The sequence below is a fragment of the Hydra vulgaris genome, chromosome 08 (assembly GCF_038396675.1).
Source record: "Hydra vulgaris chromosome 08, alternate assembly HydraT2T_AEP".
Lineage (NCBI taxonomy): Eukaryota > Metazoa > Cnidaria > Hydrozoa > Anthoathecata > Hydridae > Hydra > Hydra vulgaris.
The window spans coordinates 16267977-16290000 of NC_088927.1; the positions used below are offsets into that span (position 1 = coordinate 16267977).

Here is a 22024-nt window from a genome sequence, read left to right on the forward strand (position 1 = left end):
CCACCATGACACATTTTATATTGGCATGCAAAGTAGGTTGTAAGTCATTTATTATTTAATTGCATGTGTCTGTTCCTATTTCAGGCATACAATGTGATTCTAGTCATTTTCCAGATCAGGGAGTTTTCCAGATTCAGGGAGATTGGGCTTTTTTAGTTATGCACTTTAGGAGCCCAGCAAAAACTTTTTTCTTTTAAAAAGAATTTTAGACAGTGACAACTATTAGTTTTAGTTCTCAAAATCTTTATGGCCATCATTAACTGATCTTTCCACAACAGTTAAAATATCATTAGAATGTGACAATGGAATTACAATACCAATGGAATTTAGAATTTGCTCGGTAGTTGTAAAATGTGCTGTGGTACTAAGTGTTTCAGGCCTCTAAGTATTTTTTCACAACAGTTACATGAAACCATTGGAATGTGTCTTCACAACATCTAGAGACATTGATGAAATATTAGTTTTTTATAAGTTGTGGTGACCTGCTGTAGAATTAGCTTTACAGTTGTAAAGTGTAGTGCAGCACCTACATTTTAAGGCCTCTAAGTATTTGGAGCCATTTGCAATTGTACATCATCCCTGCATGCATTTGCAAACAATTAAGAAACCAAATCCTATTATTGTAGCATTACCACCGCAAATAAAGGGATCTCTAAGACAATTAGTGTTAAATAAACCTTAGAAATGAGTTTAGAATAATTATAACTCAAAAACAAAACTGGTCAGTTTAATGGGCTTTTGTGGTTAATACTTGATGTCAATACAAAAAAATCTTTTCAATAACTTAAAATCAACGTATGAATGTAATCTTATATTTGGGTTTTTCTCTTAACATTAAATCTTTAGCAATACTATAAATAACTAATAAGTGAAAAGAGTTATTCAAGTTTACAATTTTTATTTAATCTAAAAAATACATTAGTTCATTTTTTAAAATAGTTTCTTGAATTAAAAAAAAATTAATCTTGTACAATTTTGCTTAATGTTGTTTTTTTAAAATTCGATTAGCTCGTTTCTTTAAAAAATGCTTATCTCAAAAAATATAAAAGTATTTTTTACATTTATTAATGTTATTTATAATAGAAATAACATTAATAAATGTAAAAAAGATATACATACAAATACCTGTATAAAACATACAAATAACCGTGTAAAAGTTATACAATTTATAAGTGATGCTTTAAAAATTTTACTTATCATTGGCATATCTAGATTGAATTTGACACCAGTATATTGGTTTTGGCACACAAATTTTCACACAAACTCCAGTACTTTATTATGGGTATAATTTTTGCATATGTTTTTTGCATTATAAAAATGGGAATTATATAAGTATAGGATAGAAGTGTATATAACATTCTCTCTTGTCAATAAGTTAGTGTAAATGATTTGAATGTGACATCCATGTAAAAAATAAAAGGTCTCAGAATGTCTGCAAGATTCGTGTATTGTTACACCTGTACAAATTTTTGTCGACATATATGGAACTTTTTTTTTAAATCAGTGTCCCCAAATAACTTCTAGGTACATTAATGCTTATATTTGTATATTTAAAAAAATAATTTTAGCATAAGTAAGAAACTTAAAAGTTATGATATTTGTTAAAAACAAGTTACTTCAATAAAATGTAAAAACTAAAAATGCTATTTAATTTTCAGGATTAAGTGAAAAATAAATTTGATTTGTTGATTGTAAATAAAAACATACTAAGATTTTTTAAATAGAAAAGCAGTCTTCTTTTAATTGCAATTATTGTTGAAAATCTGTTCTGGTCAGTGTTCACATTTATTATTCAAATCAGATGTTTTTATAACTGAAAAAACTATGCGAATTTATGAATATTAGGTTTAGTTTTTTAGAGGAAAGTTTTGAACTCAATGTCCGACTGAACAAGGGGAATTAGTGCAATTATTTCAATACATTTTGGTGTTATTTAAAGTCTTTAAACATGTTTTGGGACCTCTAAACAATCTTTAAAATAGAAGACATTTAAAAAATAATTTTTGGTAAAAGTAAACTAAAACCCGAACATTTTATAATATATTATAATATATAATATAACATAATAAGTTTCATATAAAAAACCTCTTTGTTTTAACTTTTTTAAGTAAATAATTTTATTCAATATTTCAAGGGGTTGTTCCTCATTCAAATAATGTTTGTACTTTAAAAAGTAAATAGTATAACTTTTATCTGTCAACCTTTATATACTCCTGGTAATATTAAAAGGTAAAATAAGTATGTATAATAGTATATTAAAAAGAATAATAAAAAGAATGTATAATAATATAAATAACTAAAAAAAAGTATATTTTGGTAACTTATTTTTAATTCAACAGTTTATTACATTGTTTAACTAAAATAAAAATTGCTACAAAATATTTTTTTTAGATTTGGTGACACTGGTGTGGAAATCGTAGCACAAGAGAGCTCTTCAACTTTGAAATGTATAGTTCAGTTATATTTTATTGAAGAACAGGTAAATAATATTAAAATATGTTTATATATATATATATATATATATATATATATATATATATATATATATATATATATCAGCCCTCAGAATTAGGTTTCTTTTCACAAGCTTTAATATTATTTTTCAAAGTTGCATTTTTGGGTAAACTTTGAATAAATTTATGAACAAAGATTAAATTTATGAACATGGTAGCATGAGAGCACATGGCGGGTTATCTAAGATATGTAAGTTTATTTTTAACACCATTTAATATATTATTTTTTTATTGATGTTTCAATATTATTTACCTAGGGTCGACTTGTAAGTGTATGTGACAATGGAGAAACTAATTCGCTACATCTTTGGGAAATTAATACTACTGGGGAACAATCTATTCTTGAAGAAGTTAAAGCTTGCGTGATAGAAGGGCGTTTAAAAAAAATTTCTGTATGTTTTCTATCAATGGCACGAGATTGTTTATATATTGGTACTGAAGGAGGTCATATATATGTTCTAGATTTAAGTTCTTTTGAACTACGAGAACATGTTATATATCAAGATGTTGTGATGGATAGGTTCTTATTCTTTAGTTTTTTTATCTTAATTTTTTTCAAATTATAACTTCTGAGAAATTTTTATTTTACCATTTAAAATTTTTAAACTTAGCCATTTAAAAAATAGTTATTATCCTGATATTTATAAAACTAGAATAGAAAAATTAAAAAAAAAAAGTTCTCTTTAGTTTATCCGATGAAATGTCGAAAGCTAATGGTGGATCTGTTGAAGCAATAAAAGAACATTCTTCTAATCCAGAAAAAGTATTTTAATTGTAGTTTTCCTAGAGTTTTTTTTATTGATTTTATTTTATTGATTAATTTTATAATTTTTTTTTCTAGTTACTTATTGGTTATAAGAAAGGAACAATTGTACTTTGGAACTTAGAAAAAAATGTAGTCGAAGCGAGTTTTGTTGCTTCTCAAGATGTAGAGAATATATCTTGGAACTATGGGAGTGTTACTCAGTTTGTTAGTGCTCACGAATATGGGAATCTCTCATTTTGGAGTTTACCAGTAGAAAATGTTGACGCTGTCTCACAAGAAACAATTACACCTTTTGGAATTTTTCCTTGCAAAGCAGTTCGCAAAGTTGAATGGTATGATGAAACAATAATATTTTCTGGTGGCTTACCTCGAGCTAGCTATGGAGACAAACATTGTGTTTCATTGTATGAAAACAAATGTGTTAAAATTGTTTTTGATTTTACATCAAAGCTTGTAGATTTTCTTACCATTCTGGATGAAAACAACAATCCAGCAGTACTTATTGTTTTATGTGAAGAAGAAGTTGTGTTTATTGATATTCAAAAACCAGACAGGTTATTTCTTAAAGTATAATGTTGTTTTTATATTGATTATTGTAATAAGTACACAATATGTTTCATTTTTCAGTTGCCAATACTTGTACTGTGTGAAAGAAACTGACTGAATGAGTCCTAATTTTTTTTCGGACTTTTTATTAAAGTTTTTTTCTAAAGTTTTTTGACATAAACTGATATGTGGAAATTTTAAGTTGACTTTTTAATAGTATTGCCAAAAGTTGCATATTTATTTTTTGATATTTTTTACTTATTATTATATTTTATAATTATTTTGCATTTAAGAAAGTAAAATGGTTTGAGAGAGCTTTTGTTAGAAGCATTTGTTTCTACCAAAAAAGTAAATTTTTACTAGACTAAATGCTTTATATGCTGAATTAATTATTTGCATAAGTGCACTTGTGTGTCATGTTCAAATGACCTAAATCTATTCTAAAACATCTTATTTTTAAATTAAATTTGAAAAAAAAGGTGTGAACTAGAAAAAGAGTTTTGTTGAATAAATTTTAAATAACACTTAGAAAGCCTAAAATAAAGATCAGTGCAAGAAAAAGATACGCTGCCAGAACACCTCAGTTATTTTTTTTGCAATTTTACGCTTGTATGTATTTATATATATACAAATGTTTGACATTAAACATTTGTAATGGAAAATGTTATTGAAATAAAACATGAATTAAAGTACTGAAGGAAAGCATGAATTAAACTGCTTCTTGCTTAGATAAAATAATTTGTTAAACAAATTGTTTTACATATAAAAACTTTTCTTGGTTGCATTAAAGAAATAAACTGAAATATTTATTCTACAACTGCAGATTTGAGTTGGTACTTTACCTATATATATTATGTTCACCTTAAATTTTTAAATTTTTATTATGGCCAAAATACTTTATAGAAAACATGTTTTATATAAAGTTTGTTTAATATAAATAGTATATTGTTAAAAAAAAGTAATATGGTGAAGCAAGAATATAGTGTTTTTAAGAAATTTAAAGAAACTTAAAGTATTCATTTATGTGACTCTGTTTATATTAGAATGCAGGTTAATTTTTGCTAATACTGCTAATTTTTCTATGCAACATTATAGATCCCATCTAACACAACATGTTGAGCCATTGTCAGGACATTGTTGGCCTAATGATATTGTTTTGACATTTGCTTAACATAATGTGCTAAATAAGATTTAATATTTATTATTTTCACAAAATAAATTTAAAGGATTTTTTGCAAGTGCAATTGCCACCAACTTGCAGCCCTAAAAATTGCTCTTAAGTCATTTTGACAAGGTGCATAATCATGCTTGTAGAGAACCTGTTTTGGTTTTACAAGCGCAAAAAATTCATCTATTTATTTTCTAAATTAAAAGAAAAAAATTAGAAAATAGCTTTTTACTGATTTATTTTTGCTCTGTTCTTTAAGAAGTTTTTTCTCAATCAACTCAATCATCGTATTCTGTGGGTTTTGGTTAGCATTATTCCAATATATTTAGCGCAATTATATTTGCATAATGATAGATGAAGTTTATCAATCTGCAACCATATACAAAATTCAAAAAAATTGTATCATTTTTTTTTTCTTTAGTTCTTATGATTTTCTAATTGATTTTTTAATTGGTTTTAATTTTTTTTATCATTCATTAAAGATTTTTTGAATATTATTATTTACTTTCAGTTATCCTGTTTACTCGAAACCATATTTAGCATGTGTTCATTCTTCAACTATAACATCTTCAACACACATATCGAATTGTCCTGCATCTTTGTGGGAATTCATTGTCCAAGCTGGTAAAAATCAATCAACAGGTTGTGTTTCTGAAAAAGTAAGTTAATATGTTTTTTAATGTGAAGTTTTTTTAAACTTAAATAAAAATATTATCAAAACCTGGGTCCTTTTTATGACTTTACATCTCTGGTTTGCTCTTATATTATGTTTTTTGCTTTGTGACTTATGTTCTTTTAATGGTTTGATGCTTAGCTATTCTACTACTACTTATGTGGATTTCATTGCTATTTATTGTTATCTATCTATAGCTCAGCCATACTATCACAGTTAATTATTATTATAAAGTTATCATTTAACTAATTACAAAATACTTAGCTAGTAGGCTAATTTTAACAATGTAAGTTAAACTGAGAATTTTTTTAGAAATGGCCAATCACTGGTGGGAAGTGTTTGAATACAGTAAAACAGAATAATGACCTTATGTTAACTGGGTATGTTAATAGTCGTAATGACCTTCTGATTTATGAATTAAAAATGGTTATATGTGCATGAATATGTTAAGTTTAAATTTCATGGTTTCTTTTTAGGTCATTTATACCTATGTCAAACAATCCAAATATTTTTCATCAATATCACTTTAACTTATTGAAACAATTTCAAAAGTTTTTTACTTGAGCTAAATTTAATTTTTAATGATTTTTTTATTTCAATTTCAACATCTCTTTATTTAATACTTGCCATCATTGAAAATAACATGCCACCAAAATTGCTCTGTAGATCTCGAGCTAGTTTAAAAATGTAGTTGCATTACTTTTAAAATATATGCAATTTTAAATAAAATATTAAAGATAGCTGATAAAAAATGTTATAAGTTATAATAAAAGTAAAGTGTAACAATTATGTTAGAAAACATATAATAACTATATACAATATCTTTTATTTGAAACAATTTATTAGGAAACAGTCATTACATTATCCAAAAATAATTTGTAGCCTAATTCGTATTACTTTGTAAAAAGCAAAGAGTTTTTGTGGACGCAACACATTTTTTTTTGCTCTATTTTCCTCTACAAGGCTGCTAAGGCCACTCTCCAAGGATGCTAGAACCACAATAGTTGAGGAGGATTTTATTTTTTTTGTAGTTTATATAAGTTTATATTATAATTTTTATTATTTATTTCATGCAGTCATGAAGATGGTACAATAAAGTTCTGGAATGTTTCTGGTTTGCTTTTTAATCTTATTTATACAATATCTACTGCAAAACTTTTTCACAATGATGATGGGGAATTGTCTGCAACAGATGGAGAGGAGGAATGGCCACCTTTTAAAAAAGTTGGTAACTTTGATCCCTACTCAGATGATCCACGATTTGTAATACAAAAGTTGCTTCTTTGTCCAGTAACAAACATATTACTTGTTGGTGGAAGTGGTGGTCAGTTTATTATTTATGAGTTAAAAACCACTAATCATAGTGATGCTAGCAATCTTTCTCAATGGGGAAAAGTAAGATAAAGTTATAAAGTTTTAATAAATAATTACTTGTGATTTTGTATTCAGTATTCTTCTTTAACTTTTTTTCTTCGAGTTTTGGATATTAAAGATATTTGGATAATAAAGTTCATTATTATTATTTTTATTTCATATATTTTTATTTCAGATAGATGATATATCAATCATTCAAAATTTAGAAGGCTTTGAGTGGAAAGGATTAGGTCCTCTTTCATTAAGTTCAAGTGCAGTTAACACACATTTTGGCCCTATTCCAAAGAAAATAATTCAGCTAAAGCCTGCTGCACCAGTTACTTCACTTGCTATGGATACTTCTTCAGGATTGTATGCAAAAAAATTTTGATTAGTAGTAATATGTTTTTTTTAATTGTGTATAATTTTCAAATCTGAAAAGATTAAAAAAATAATTGAGAAAATTAGTAAACTATTATTATGATTATATTATATTGGTTATTATTATTAATCTATTTTTTTATTATTATTTGTAGTATTTATTTCATTTTTTATACTTTTTTAACAATTGTTGTTACCTATTATGGTAGTTATTCTATAATATTATTAAGTTGACTTAAATATTGAATATATTTAACTATATTAAATTAACTATTAAATTGGCAATTTTGTAACATTTTAAATAATACCACAGTAATGATAATACCAGTAATGTAGTAATGATCAGGCCCAAAGGAACAAAAAAGTTTGGGGGGCAGGGGGGACAGCACTGCTGGTGTAGATCAAACCCTCTGCAGGTGAATCAGAATAAAACCTTATGATTTTGCTTGTATAATAAAGGTGATTTATATTATATTCTACTTAATTTGAAATTCAAAAGAGAATATGACATTTCCACAGCTTTTTATAATTTGGTGAATTTGCTAACATATTTTAGTTGACATTTAATATCTTATTTGGAGAAAAGTCTAAGAGTGTTTAATTGTGTTTCTTTCCAATCAAGAAATTCTTTTGCAACTTCAATCATATTGATTGCATCAGTCCTATCTTTATGAAAATTTAATACCATAATATGATTCAAGTGTTTGTTAGAATTTGTTGATTAAAGACAGGTTTTCATATGTTTAAAAGCAGATATGGTATTTCTCTTACGGCATTAGTTGCAGAAAAAGCTTGCAAAATTAACCAATTGTGGCATAAAGCACCTTTCACCTTCATTACATTAGCATTTATTACTGTTTCTTTTGAGCAAAACCTAAGATTTTGCGGTTATGCATTTAATTCATTTTTTCTAAAATTATTTTTCAAAAAAGACATCAAGTTCTCCGTTATGGGATTTTCTGTTAAGTGCATTCATGAAAACTTGTTGCATATTTTGTTTTCCAACCTAATCTGGCAATGTATTTAATCAGTACACATCTCATAATGGATGCGAAAATAGGTTTTGAACCTATTTTGAAACATTAAGAAATTTAAAAATTTTTTTAAATATTAAGAAATTTTGAAACATTAAGAAAATTAATTTAATTACACTTTATATTTAATAGCATAACTATATAACATCAGGAAAGTTTCTTCGCATTTATTTGCTGTTCAGTCCATGTTGACAAATAAATGGAAAAATAAATCAAAAATTTATTTGATAATAAATTATCAAATAAATTTTGGATTTTTTCTACCAGCATGGAAAAAATGCTTAATGATATAAGTGATTATTGATTAAGTGAGCACATACCATATTTTTAACCAAGTAAGTTTTGTCTTTTAACTTTTTATCTATTTTACAATTTAACTTTTCCCATCTAAACCAATTTAATTACACTGTTATATATTTTCACTTCTCACAACAATGCAGTGAAATCATTAACATTGTGTAGCATTGCAATTGAAAATGAAAAATGCATGGCAATGAAAATGAAAAATGCATGAAAAATGCATGGCAATTTGGCAAAAGAATTAATTTTTTAGTTTTTTTTTATTGTAAGACTCTCCCACATAAAGGAGTTATGCTTTATTTATTAAAAGATAAGATTCATGCATAAAGCAAAACAGTTCAGAAGTGTTGTCACTTTAAAAAAAAAAGGAAATCGTGCAAAGTAGTTGTTTTTTTATTCTCTTTTTTTGTTTTCTTTATTTCATTCACTTGCTTATTCTAAAAACTAACTTCATAATACTTATTATTTTTAATTCAACTTTTTAAATTTATAGAGTTGCAGTTGGAACTTGTCATGGTTTTTTGGTATTTGATATAATTGCAGATGTTGTTGTCATGGCAAAGTGCACTGTCAATCCTACAGGTTTTTTTTAACTTAAAAACTTTCAACTTTTTAAACACTTTTATTTTTTTCACAGAAAAGTACAGCGTTTATAAAAATAGTAGTGAAAAGAATTTTTTTTAATTTTATAATTTTTTTACTTATTTTCATGCTTATGTTTAGATATTAATTTTGATTTTTTATTTAATAAATTTTCAATACACAATAGAATTAAGAAAAATTCACTAGTAAATTGTTTTTCAATTTCAATTGTGCAACACTTTCTACATTCTTTCCTGATATTTATTTGTATCCAAAAACAAAAAAATGCAAAAAATTTAAAAACTACTTTCAAACATTCTGTACAAATGTACAGTTATTTGAAAGTAATAAATTTGAGTTTTATTTACAACTGTGATAACATCAATAAATTGTGACTAAATATGAAATTAATAAGAAAGATTAAATAATGTAAAATGTTTGCAAAAAGTGCATAAAGGAGTTAAAATTTGAAAAAGGTTGGGTTTTTAATAAAAATTTATGTAACCACATTTTGAAACAGTTGAAGAATTAACATAATCATTAACATAAACTAAAATAATCAAGTAATCATTCAAAATTAACACATGGTAAACCATATGTTAATTTATATTAAATATGGTAAACCATATGTTAATTTATGCTAATGTAAAAAAAAAAGAGTTTTGCAATTAAAGATAGTCATCAACAAAAATACTCAATGACATAAGACAAACATCAAATGTCTTTTTTGAATGATTTTTTAATGTTTCTTAACTGTTGTTTCTCTTATGAAGTTGAAATCAATAATATTGAATGATTTTTGAAGGCAAATTTATTAACTTAAAAGTTAATTACTAAAATCTACTGACCGAATGTTGACTTATATCATGAATTAATTTTTTAAAAGCTTCTATAATGTCCACTTATTGAAAAATTGTCATAATATTTTTATTGTTTAAATCATTAATTTATCATAATTATTAACTAATACCTGTCTTACCAGTATTTTCATAATTGTTGACTGTTACCTGTCCTACCAGTATGTTCAAAATTATTGACTGATACCTGTCTTATCAGTAAGTTCAAAATTATTCACTAATTATTGACTAAACTAAACTATTGACTAATTATTGACTAAACTAAATTATTGACTTGTCATATCAGTATGTTCAAAAATTCTCAAGAGTTGTCCATCAGCATCAAAATGACTTAAATGACACAACCTCTTATAGAAGAAACAATTTTATACTCTGTCTACTATAATTGCAACTAAATTTATTTACAAACTTATTTACAACTATTTAATTGACAATGTTAACTTAGTTGAGGCTTATATTTTTTGTCGAAAGCATTTAACATAATCAGTCATTTGATTCTGTTATCTAAACGATCTTTTTATGGTGTTAAAAGTTCTGAACTAAACTGGTTCACTGACTTTTTTTAACAAAAAAAAAAAAAAAACCTACATTTTTATTTTTATTCTTTCCACAGAACTCATTATTTAACATTTTTAGATCAAGATTCACTCTTAATTGGTTTTTCCATTTTTTCTTAGTTTTTAGGAAGAGCGCTTTAGTCACATCAACTCAAACCTCCTAAAATTTTGTAAAAACTTCATTTGCAATACTGAGCTTTTTGTGTTTCCATAACTTTGATGCAATATATATTATATTGTAACATATATATATATATATATATATATATATATATATATATATATATATATATATATATATATATATATATATATATATATATATAACCCTCGGAATTAGGAGAAATGAGGTCGGCAATAATTTGCTGACCTCAATCTTTTTGAGGTCGGCATTAAGTTGGCAATAACTGTTTGATAAAAAGGTGTGACCATAAAACATAGAAAGGAGGTCGGCAATTTTTTGCCGACCTCAAACACTTTCAGGTCGGCATTGCCGAATGCCGACCCAAATTCCGAGGGTTGTATATATATATATATATATATATATATATATATATATATATATATTTTATATATATATATATATATATATATATATATATATATATATATATATATATATATATATATATATATATATATATATATATATATATAATGAATATACCCTTTCACTGTACTTTTTATTATGCTTTTATCAAAAGTTGTATCTTGTTTTAGATTTGGCAAATACAGGAGCTGGAATTCAAAGAAAACGTACCTTAACTAAGTCATTGCGTGATTCTTTTAGAAGACTTAAAAGTAGGCGTAGTAGTAGGAAAAAACCAGAAGGAGGTGGAGGGGCAACTTCACCATTGAAAAGCTATGAAGTTGCTCCTCAATCCAGACTTGTAGATGAAAATCGGGTTGATGAGGCTGTTTTAAGTATGGTTAGATGCTTATATTTTGGTGAAACATTTCTTGGAGATGGTAAGTAAAAATTATTTTTGTTTTAAAGTATTTGTTATAATTCCTCTCTATAATATTTTTTTAAAATCCTCTCTATAAATTTTAGATTTTATAATGATTTTTATTTTTAAATGTCATTCTTACAAATTTTAAAATATTAGGTAACGGGTTCATTGCACATCAATAAGATTTTATTCTTAAATTGTAAATTGCAGTGATAAAGCTGACGGGGACTACAAAAGGTGGTTTAGTATTATGATTTGTTGTTATAAGGAAACTAGTAGGATAACCCGCGCAATCGAGGAAAAAGTTAGCTTTAAGTTAGCTTTAATTATTTTTTATTCTTTTTAGGACATAACTACTACATATCCCGTTATATAGCTACTATATGGCCCGCTACATAGACTTTAAATAGACCCATACATACAAGTACTACATAGCCCGTGAGTTACCCGCCCACTACATAGCTATTATACATCATGCTACTACATAATCTGTTATATAGCTACTACACAACCTGTTATATAACTACTACATAGCCTACTCATAGCTATTACATAGCTACTACATAATTGGTAGCCTGTAATATAGCCATTAACATCTATACATTATAATATAGTTATACATTATAACTGCAAAATATATATTAGCAAGTTGTCCACTACATGCCTATATTCTTATCATATATTATATTTATTTTATAACAACAAAAGTTGCAAAAGTAAAAAAAACAATTTAATTTAAATAATTTTAAAATAGATGTATTACCTGATTTTCTCAATATCAAAAATTGTGCACATTAATTTGACATCAATTAACGTATTGACATCAAATAAATTGCAATGGCATTTTTTTAATTAGAAAGAAATTACTAAATTAGCTTTACTTTATATCTTGTAAAACAAGATATAATACAATAGAAATTATGGTAAAACAATTTCTAGGAATTTTTAGGACATTGTTAAAAGACTTAATTGGAATTAAAATTATATTATCTATGGAAGGATCACTATGTTAATATTACAGAAATTTTAATAATTGTTTTAGATACTGTTAGATTAACTGTTGAAAATCTAAGCCAAGATGATTCCACACTATTAACTGTGAAAAAAAAATTTTTTAGGAAGGTAAAGGAAGTTAATTCTAAAATAAGTCAAGTATTTCTACAGAAAATAAAAAAAGAAATCAATATCAGAAAATATAATAATATTTTATCTCTATAAATTCTGGTAACAAAGCTGCTCTGATGGTAACAAGGATGTTCTTGCTTCTTTTTTTAAATCTGCTCCAAAGAATAAAATTTATAAAACTGCAGAGACAATATGCAACAAATTATACTCAAATTGCTTAGAAATGGACAGTGATGAGAAGAATAAAGATTTTGCTAATGCTCAAGTTAAATTAGATTATAATAACTAAGTACAATTATCTATCCAAGAACAATTAAATTTATCAATTGAATACACTATTAAAGATATTAATTTTGTGAATGGTATTAACAAAAGTACAAGTAAAACAATAAGACAAAAAATGAAATATCTTTTAAACAAGTGGTTCCACAACAAAAAGTTTAGAATTTCTTAAGAATGCACTGTTATCAATAAAACCTACATCAACGCAAAACAAGCAAAATTTTTCCGCTACCGGTGATTTTGTTACAAAGAAAAGAGGTTATCAAGCAAAACATTAAATGTGCTATGTTTTCTAAAATTCCTTTTTGAAACAGAGAAATATCTTCATATTTACATATTAATTTTAAAAATTAAAATTTTAATATTAATTTTCAATTATAAAACTATGTATTTAGTTCTTTTAAATTAACTCTTAGTTTTTATTTAATGTGTTAGTTAGTTAATGGTTGTTGTTGTACTTATTCAACATTTTTGCACAAATATTTTATATTCGTGAGGTTCCAAGAATTTTTGAGAAAAGAGAAGAAAATTCTTTATTTCTCAGGGAAAAAAAATCAAAGGGAAATGTTAAACGCTACTTATAAATGTCAAAAAACAACCATGATGCACCTATGGTACCATCATAGTAGTTGTCATCTTACACATTGCTTTATTTCTATTTACTTTACTTTAATTCTATTCATATATATATATATATATATATATATATATATATATATATATATATATATATATATATATATATATATATATATATATATATATATATATATATATATATATATATACACACACACTCACACAAATATTTGTTTGTACTGTACAAATATTAAACATTTAAAGCATTTTTTGAATAATAATATATTTTTGTTCAGTTAAGCATAAAAATAAAAACTTTTATGTGAAATTTTTTATATTTATTTTTTGAAGAAAAGAATGAGCTTCAACTTTTTTTTCAATTATTACAGGAGCACACCATACTTTAACATTATGGGCAGGTACAAATGCTGGTTATATATATGTTTATTCAATAACAGTTCCTGAAAAATCTCAGCGAACACAAACTTCTATAAAAGCAGAAGTAGGAAAAGAGTTAAAATTGAAACATCATGCTCCAGTCATGAATATATTTGTTATTGACAAGAATGGTGTTCCTCTATTATCATCTGCTGAATCTGATGCAGGACGAAAAGCTCCAATTGATATGAGTGGTGGACATTCAGTAGTCATTTCATCTGAAGAACAATTAAAAGTTTTTTCTTTACCTGGGTTGCGACAGAAAAACAAAGAAAAAATTACTGCTGTGGATGGATCGAGAGTTAGAAAACTCGGAATAATTGAAATTAAAGGAAAAACAGGTGAAACATATTTTTTTACATCATATCAGGCCTTGTTATGAGATTTTATTGCATAACAAAAACATTTAACTTTAACACAGCTATTATAATTATTATTTATTATTACTATTATATACTTTGTTAAAACTTAAATTGCGTCATTAGCTTATTTTAAATTGCATCATTAGCTTATTTTAAAGTATAGTGTTGTAGTTAAATTTAAAACCACATTAAAAATCATTTAAACTAATATAGCAAAAATTATTGTTGAAATCTAATTTCGGTATTTAGAAAAAAGTATATTTTATTAAAATTTATTTCTTAAATCTTATTCTTAATATATTCTTTTGTTTTTTTTATCACAGCGTATTTTTTTTTCTTTATGTATTTAATGTAATATTTTTGATAAAGATAACAAACAATTAATAGATAGATTTTATAAGTTACCAATAAAATATTCGTAAACATAATTTATGTTCATAAATAAATAATGTTGAAAAAACTTTACACGATATTGAAAAACATTACGTTTTACATAATGAGTTAGTTAAAAGATAATAAGGAAAAAATTTCTTTAATAGATATTGCAAAACTATTTTACATTCCTTTGAAATTTTACATTCTATCTTTACTAGCTATTTTACATTCCAGAAAAACTAAATTTATATTTTTAATTTTCAAAATCATGTTTAGTTTTAAGAAGAGAAGAAGAGAAATGAACTTTTGTAATAAGTATGACCAATTGCTTTTATAAAATGATGATATATTTTATAACAGTATTTTTATATCATTTTTTTATTAAAACAATTGATTATATTACAATATTTTTATTTACTTTATTAATAACTAAATTAATAAATATATATATATAATAAAAATAAGCAAATAATATGAAAATTAGCATATAATTAGCAAATAATATAAAAATTAGCATGAAAATAATATGAAAGTTAGCTTAAAAGCATTAGTTTTTTAAATTAATTTTCAAATTATTTTTTTAACAACTTATAGCCTGCTGCGCAAAGGAGTGTCGTTAGGGAATTGCTTATCTATATACATTATAGTAAGGAATTGCTTATTTATATACATTATCAGGGGCTATTCTAGGAAAAAAAATTTGGGTGGTGGTATCCCTTCATTCTGGCAAACTTTTGCAGAAAATTGGCATTTTTTTTTGCGAAAAAAACAATGCTTGCTGTAAAAAACGTTTAAATAAAAAAACGTCTTCAAATTTTAATTTAGGCGGAGCCCAAATCGGCAACCAAGTATGGTCGATGCTATCGAAAATGGTCTAGAATAGCCCCTGATTATAGTAAGGAATTGCTTATCTATATACATTATAGTAAGGAATTGCTTATATATATACATTATTGGAAGGAATTGCTTATCTATATACATTATAGGAAGGAATTGCTTATCTATATACATTATAGGAAGGAATTGCTTATCTATATTATAGTGGATAGATAACAGAACATCATCGTCTTATGTTTGCAATTAAGTTTTTTTGTTTGTTCTTTAATGAGAGTTTAGTTGTTTATGAATAAATTTTATGACAGTAAAAAAAAAGTTAAAAAAAATTATCAGCAAATTTTTTTTAACATTTTTTAACAAAATTTTCATCTACTACTCATAAACTTAGTTAATTCTAATTGATGTTTTATTGACTATGATTAGTCTAAATAATTAATGATAATCAAAAAAAATTTTAAAAAGCAATTTCAAAGCTAAAAACAATCATCTTATCGTAAATTTGTTTACTAAAAAAACTCACTAAATTAATTTTGCCTTCAGGTTTGATTTTAACTTAAATAGGTAGAATAAGCTAGGAGTGTACATTGACTGATTTAAATTTAAGGAGTGTACATTTATTATTTAATTTAAATAGGATTTAAATCACTGATCAAAAAGTTTATATAAAACTGGAACAGATAGGAATATTAAAAAAATAAAAACACCAGAAGAGAATCATTTTTTAGTCTTTATGTTTTATAAATGTTCATTTGCTCTTTTAATTTATTATCGAAATAACTCAAGAACCAAAATTTGTTTAAAAATAATTTTATCTTGATAGATATATAACTTAATTCTAATACAAATTACATAATTTTTGTTGTTTTATTGTTAAGAATTATACAAAAAAAGTAAAGAAGTTTATTATTCAATTTTTTCTGGTAAAACAAATCATTCACATATTTGCTTTAAATTCCTTTATTAAGTATGTGATTTTTTAATTTAAGTACCTATATAAATCGTTTTTAATTTAAGTACCTATGTAAAGTCACACTATGAAGCAGATATTGAAGGTGTGTTAGATAATATAAAAGAAAAAAAAATACTTAAATCAGAAAAGCTGCATTCGAATATGGCTTTCCATTCTCAACTCTAATAGACTGTAAGAACAACAACAATGCAAGCTTCAAGAAATCAGGATTGACAGCTGTTCTCTTGCAGCAAAGAGAGTTAATGATAGTACATGCATTTAAGTTCCTTTGTGAATGGGGCTATGGTTTAACATTATAGGCCTGCTGATGAAGTAAAGGTATGTTACCTTCTTTTCATCAGCAAGTTATCAAAAACATACTTAAAATCATCAATTCATACTTAAAATCATCAATTTCTTGTACATAAGAAATAAATTATATTTATTATGAATAAATTTAAAGTTGTAACTAAACAATAGCAATATTCAAGTATAACTTCTCGTTATCATATTTGGAATTACAATTAAATGTATTTCTGTGGTGATCAAGGCAAAGCAACTGTAGTATGTCAAAAAGGTGCAAAGCGTGTTTTGACATTTTCGTGTAAAAATGAAAAAATCCATTACACAGTGAACAATTGCTGTAATGCTGTATACATTACATCTCCATTCGTGGTATACAAAGCAAAATGAAAAGATTTAGGTGGTGTGGCTGACACCAAATATTTCTGATTCTGGTTGAGTGTAGCATTTATTGAACGGGTGAAAGAATTGTACCAGAATTTTAAGCTGTTAGCCATATTCATATCTTGATAGACATACATTTTATATCAATTTGGAATTACATTCAGACATGATTTCATGTAACAATCTAAATTTTAACATTCAACTCTGCAACAAAACATTTTCCCACAAATTTGTAATGGGTTCAGAATTTTTTTGTTGTAAAAAGTTTAAAGCTTGAATCTTTTTCTGTATGCTATGTAAAAAATACTTTAAGATATATGTTTTAAATTAATTAAATGTATTTTATATTGATCAGTTTTAATTGTATTTCTTTCAAAAAGGTTTATATTTTCTAAGGCAATTTGAAAGAAGTTTCAGAAAATAATAAAAAAGTTATTTGACTTTTATTCTTTGGTAATTGTTTTGTCCTGGTTTTACTCTAAAGACATATTCTATACTCTATAGACTATACAGACATATTGTATGAATTATATATATAATAGATATATATAGTTCATGCTATATTGTATATAGAATAAATGAAATTTTAAAGCTGACAAAAAAATATTATCTTTATGTACATTCTTTAAGAAATGAAAGTTTTTTATGTGTAAAATTCCTTGAGCCTGAAAATATTGCAAGTGATTATATTTTCTTAAATAAGTCTATATTTGTTGTAATACTTGTTTTAAGCAGATCAATCTGAAGAAATCACTCATCACTGCCTTCTTTGTTTAACTAATCAAGGTGATATCACTGTTTACAGTGTTCCTCAATTAAAGCAACAGATAAAAGCGAAAGCTATGAAGAAGGAAGATATAAGGTAGTTATTTTATTTTTTGTATTTTATATTATTATCTTTAAATATTAGCACATAAAGCATAAAATAAATATTTGAGAATATTAGAAGTGCTGTTAACGAAATACATCATTAACTAGCTCTTTGTGTATACAACTCATCATTAGTATGTTTGCGGTGCTTGTTATTTTTACTGTGCATATATTGTTAATGCAATTAATTAGTACAAAACTATTAATAGTTTATTTGAAAAGTTATTCAAAGAAATAAGTTTATCTATGATTCTTACCACACACTGCTCTTTTTAAAAATTTTAAGTTGAAGTTGTTTTTACTTTAGGTTTTTTAAGCCACTCTTTCCTATAAAAATCTAATTGGAATGGAGAAAAGTGTTCTGTCTATACTGTCCGACATTAAGTCTCCTTTGCAATTAAATCATGTGCATATAGTTTTAGGTGAAGCATGAGCTCTACAAAACTGATATAGGGTATATCAAGTTTTATTTCCAAACAGTATTCAGCAACTAAGTTAAACAAAGTTTAACAAATATTAACTTAAAAATAATAATAATATATAATTCGTGTCTCTTAATCTTATCAGTCTACATTAGGTCTTCTGGTCTTGTCAAACATCCCCTATTTGTAATAATTGAATTAAAATGTTTTAAAAAAACAATTAAAAGTTCAATAAATTACTTCTTTAAACCTCCTCAAGGTTTTAATAAATTCTAGATAATCAATTGAAGAATGGAGTGTTATTTATTGCAAAGATCTTAAAACTTTTGCACAGGTTTTAACTGGCATGGTTTAATAACATTTTTGTAAGTGGTAGTAGGCTAGTAGTAGAACACATCCTACACCTCTAGAAGTACTGCACTCAGCCTGTTTCTCCATGCAGTGGCTTTGTTTAAGCAATGTTCAAGCTTAACAAGTAAAATGTTTCAGGGTTTATGATTGAAAGAAAGTTACAATTACTATTACAACAAAAATATAAATTAAAAAAAAAAGAGTAACTTCTTTAACTTTCTCTTCCAAGTTTTCTCTTTCTTAACTTTCAAGCCTACCTTTCTGGAGGTGAGTTTAGGAAAAAAATAATGTGTATTTGTATATTAGGTATGGTATTGTATTGGTACTTTCTGAATTCATCTACTTGTGATTCAAAAATCGTTTGAGCTCCCTTTTCATTTATTAGCTCATCATCAATAGCAACATGAGTATTTTTTGTTACCCTATATTTTAGAAAAACCTTTTTGATTTTACTCATTTAAAATTTACATTTTATTCTAATTCAAGAGAAGAAAATAAGGTGCTTACAGATATCCAAGTATGATGTTGACTAGTATGAAATCAGTAGCTGAGGTAAAATTCAATTGATTGAGTTGAAAGAGTTGGAAAATTTTGTTGACACCAGAACCAAGGAGCCTTTGTGTACTTCTGGTTCCTTGGTTCTGTTTAAAACATCAGCATAGGTATGCTCTTGTATTCTAGATTTTTCAACTTTTTTTTATCTCCTTCATTATACCTAACAATGCACAATATGGAAGATAATGATTTATCTTTAAGTTAATGATGGTTTCACTTTTTATATGCCTTACATGTGATTGGTATCTATACTTCAACAGGGAGATTGTTTCCTATTACAGTTTTTATATGCCATAAACAGGTTTTTGCTTTTAGTATACAAGAAACAACTCTTTCAATAGCTTATTTACTTTTTTGAAGTAAATAAGCCATCAAGAATTTAAACAGTTTTTGTTGCAAAGATAGCAATTAGTGGACTCTGCATTCTGAGTAAAATTAATTTTTTTTTTTTATTGGAAACTTTTCAGTTTCTTTCTGAATTCAAAAAGTTTGCACCTACTTCTGGCTGCACCTACTTCTGGCACACCTTCCTATACAGTAAATAGCACAATAGCAGTTGTTATCTTCATGCTTCATTTTTTAACCTGATAATCTGACAACCAGAAAAAACCAGGAAGGCTCTACAGTAGGGTGATGCTATTTTTTATTTTCCAATGAAACCTTTTCCATAATATGAATTATGGAAAAGGTTTTTTTTGGCCATTTCACGACTTGTTTGGCAACCATCTTCCTTCAAAAGTGCCTTTGAAAAAATTTTGCTTTAAAATTTCCAAATAATTGTCAGAATTGACAGTCTGACCTTATTGTAAAAGGCATAAACCTGCACAATCGTTGGCTGTGATTGCATCCCAAATCACAGTTGCTTTAAATTATTTAACAAAAGGTATTTAACAGAAAAATGTGTCTAGAATTGAAACATGAGTTTGGTGGTAAGCATTCATTGACTTTGTGTACTACAAATTTGTGCTTGAATAACTTGGTCTTTTTCTAAGAACGTTGCCACATTTTAACAATCCATTCCTTGTGTCCTTTGTAAAAATTGAGGTAATTAAAAATATTTTTTTGAAAAAGGCTTTAATACATATGATTGTGTGTTGCAATCATAGGGTAAAGCTCTTGGCAAGGCATCTTCGAACTGGGTGGGCACTAACATTTACACTAAGATACTATTATTACTTTAAATAAGAATTTGTGAGTTTGAAGTCTGTATGTCCTTCATGGCCTAATGGTTTATCATGTTGTCAGTTTTTAGAGTGGTAATTTTTGGTCCACCGAATTTTCCCAAATTGATGCCTTCTGTTGACTTGATGTGCTATATGACATCATAAACAGTGGCATCTTTAAATGTGCAACATGTACATCATATTCAGTGGTATCTTAAATGTGCAAATGTTCAGACTTTTCGTCTTTCATTAAAAGTTGCACTTATATGCATTTAGCATATGATGTTGTAGCTGTACTCTATCATAATAGTGATTGAATTACACATTACTTGTATTTATATAAAGGTTATTAAATATTTTTCTTTTGGTTAATAACTACATAATCACACAGGCATTATTGTGATTCAATTCGCCTTCTATATTACTGTGACATTTTTTTTAGTGCCATATCATCATTGTTGTTAACACACTATGGAGAAGGATTTTTTTTGAAATCGCCATCTGAGTTACAACGAATAACGCTAGTGGAATCTACAACGTAAGTTTTTTAAAATAATTGTGAACTAATAAAATATTTTTGAGAAAATTAAACATAAAGTTTGGAAGAAAAAATGACTTAAATGCTATGGATATCAGGAGTAAATATCTTTGTTAGGATTTGGGGATTCCTTTTATAAGATGCTTTCCTAACTAATATATTAAATGCACTTTCAAATTTAAATGAAGCATTTATGAAATATTTGTAAAATATATTTCAATAAAGTTTTTCATTTATTTCATATAAATTTCAATAAAGTTTTTTCAATAAAGCCTTTTTAATTTTATTATTTTACTTATTTTTTACAACTTCGTGTTAATTAAGCTGTTTCACTGAATAAAAATATTTTCTTAAAAATGTCATGTTGTTTCACGCTATAAAAATTTTGAAGATGTATTCTTCTAAAGAATTTTAAAGCATCATGAAGTTTTTCAATCTGGCTATTACTTTGTTTTAATAAGGATTATAAAATCATTATGTTGTAAATTATTTCAATAAAAGCTATTGTTATTTCAAAAATATTTAAAATTTCAATGTTGCTGATGATGGGGATTTTTTTTATCTAAGGAGTTGTTTTTTTTAAAGAAAAGTATTTTTTTTTTTTTTTTTTTATTTTTTTTTTGTAAAAAAGTATTTGTTTTCAAAACTTCCCCTAATAAGAATGAAACTCATTTTTTTTATATACAATGACAGGTATTGAAAATTTTTTTAAAATCTTCATCTTCAGTTGGCAATTGCAACTTTTTTTAGTGTTGAAATTTTATCTCTTCTAAATTATCAGTCAAAATCATTAATTTTAATGTCTTTT

The 22024-nt window shown here is 25.7% G+C and overlaps 1 protein-coding gene across 2 annotated transcripts in view; it reads left to right on the plus strand.

Moving 5' to 3' along the window:
• LOC100214605 (lethal(2) giant larvae protein homolog 1) overlaps nt 1-22024 on the plus strand; it is a 49648-nt gene that overhangs the window by 17434 nt on the left and 10190 nt on the right. Inside the window, exons 3-15 of one of the 2 annotated variants that reach the window (XM_065803180.1) lie at nt 2392-2479; nt 2771-3033; nt 3201-3276; nt 3355-3833; nt 5505-5652; nt 5979-6046; nt 6743-7061; nt 7216-7391; nt 9228-9316; nt 11451-11699; nt 14059-14448; nt 18050-18179; nt 21121-21216. In XM_065803180.1, the coding sequence (XP_065659252.1) occupies nt 2392-2479; nt 2771-3033; nt 3201-3276; nt 3355-3833; nt 5505-5652; nt 5979-6046; nt 6743-7061; nt 7216-7391; nt 9228-9316; nt 11451-11699; nt 14059-14448; nt 18050-18179; nt 21121-21216 (2571 nt within the window). The remainder of the gene's footprint in view (nt 1-2391; nt 2480-2770; nt 3034-3200; nt 3277-3354; nt 3834-5504; nt 5653-5978; nt 6047-6742; nt 7062-7215; nt 7392-9227; nt 9317-11450; nt 11700-14058; nt 14449-18049; nt 18180-21120; nt 21217-22024) is intronic. The other variant, XM_065803181.1, reaches the window with a different exon arrangement.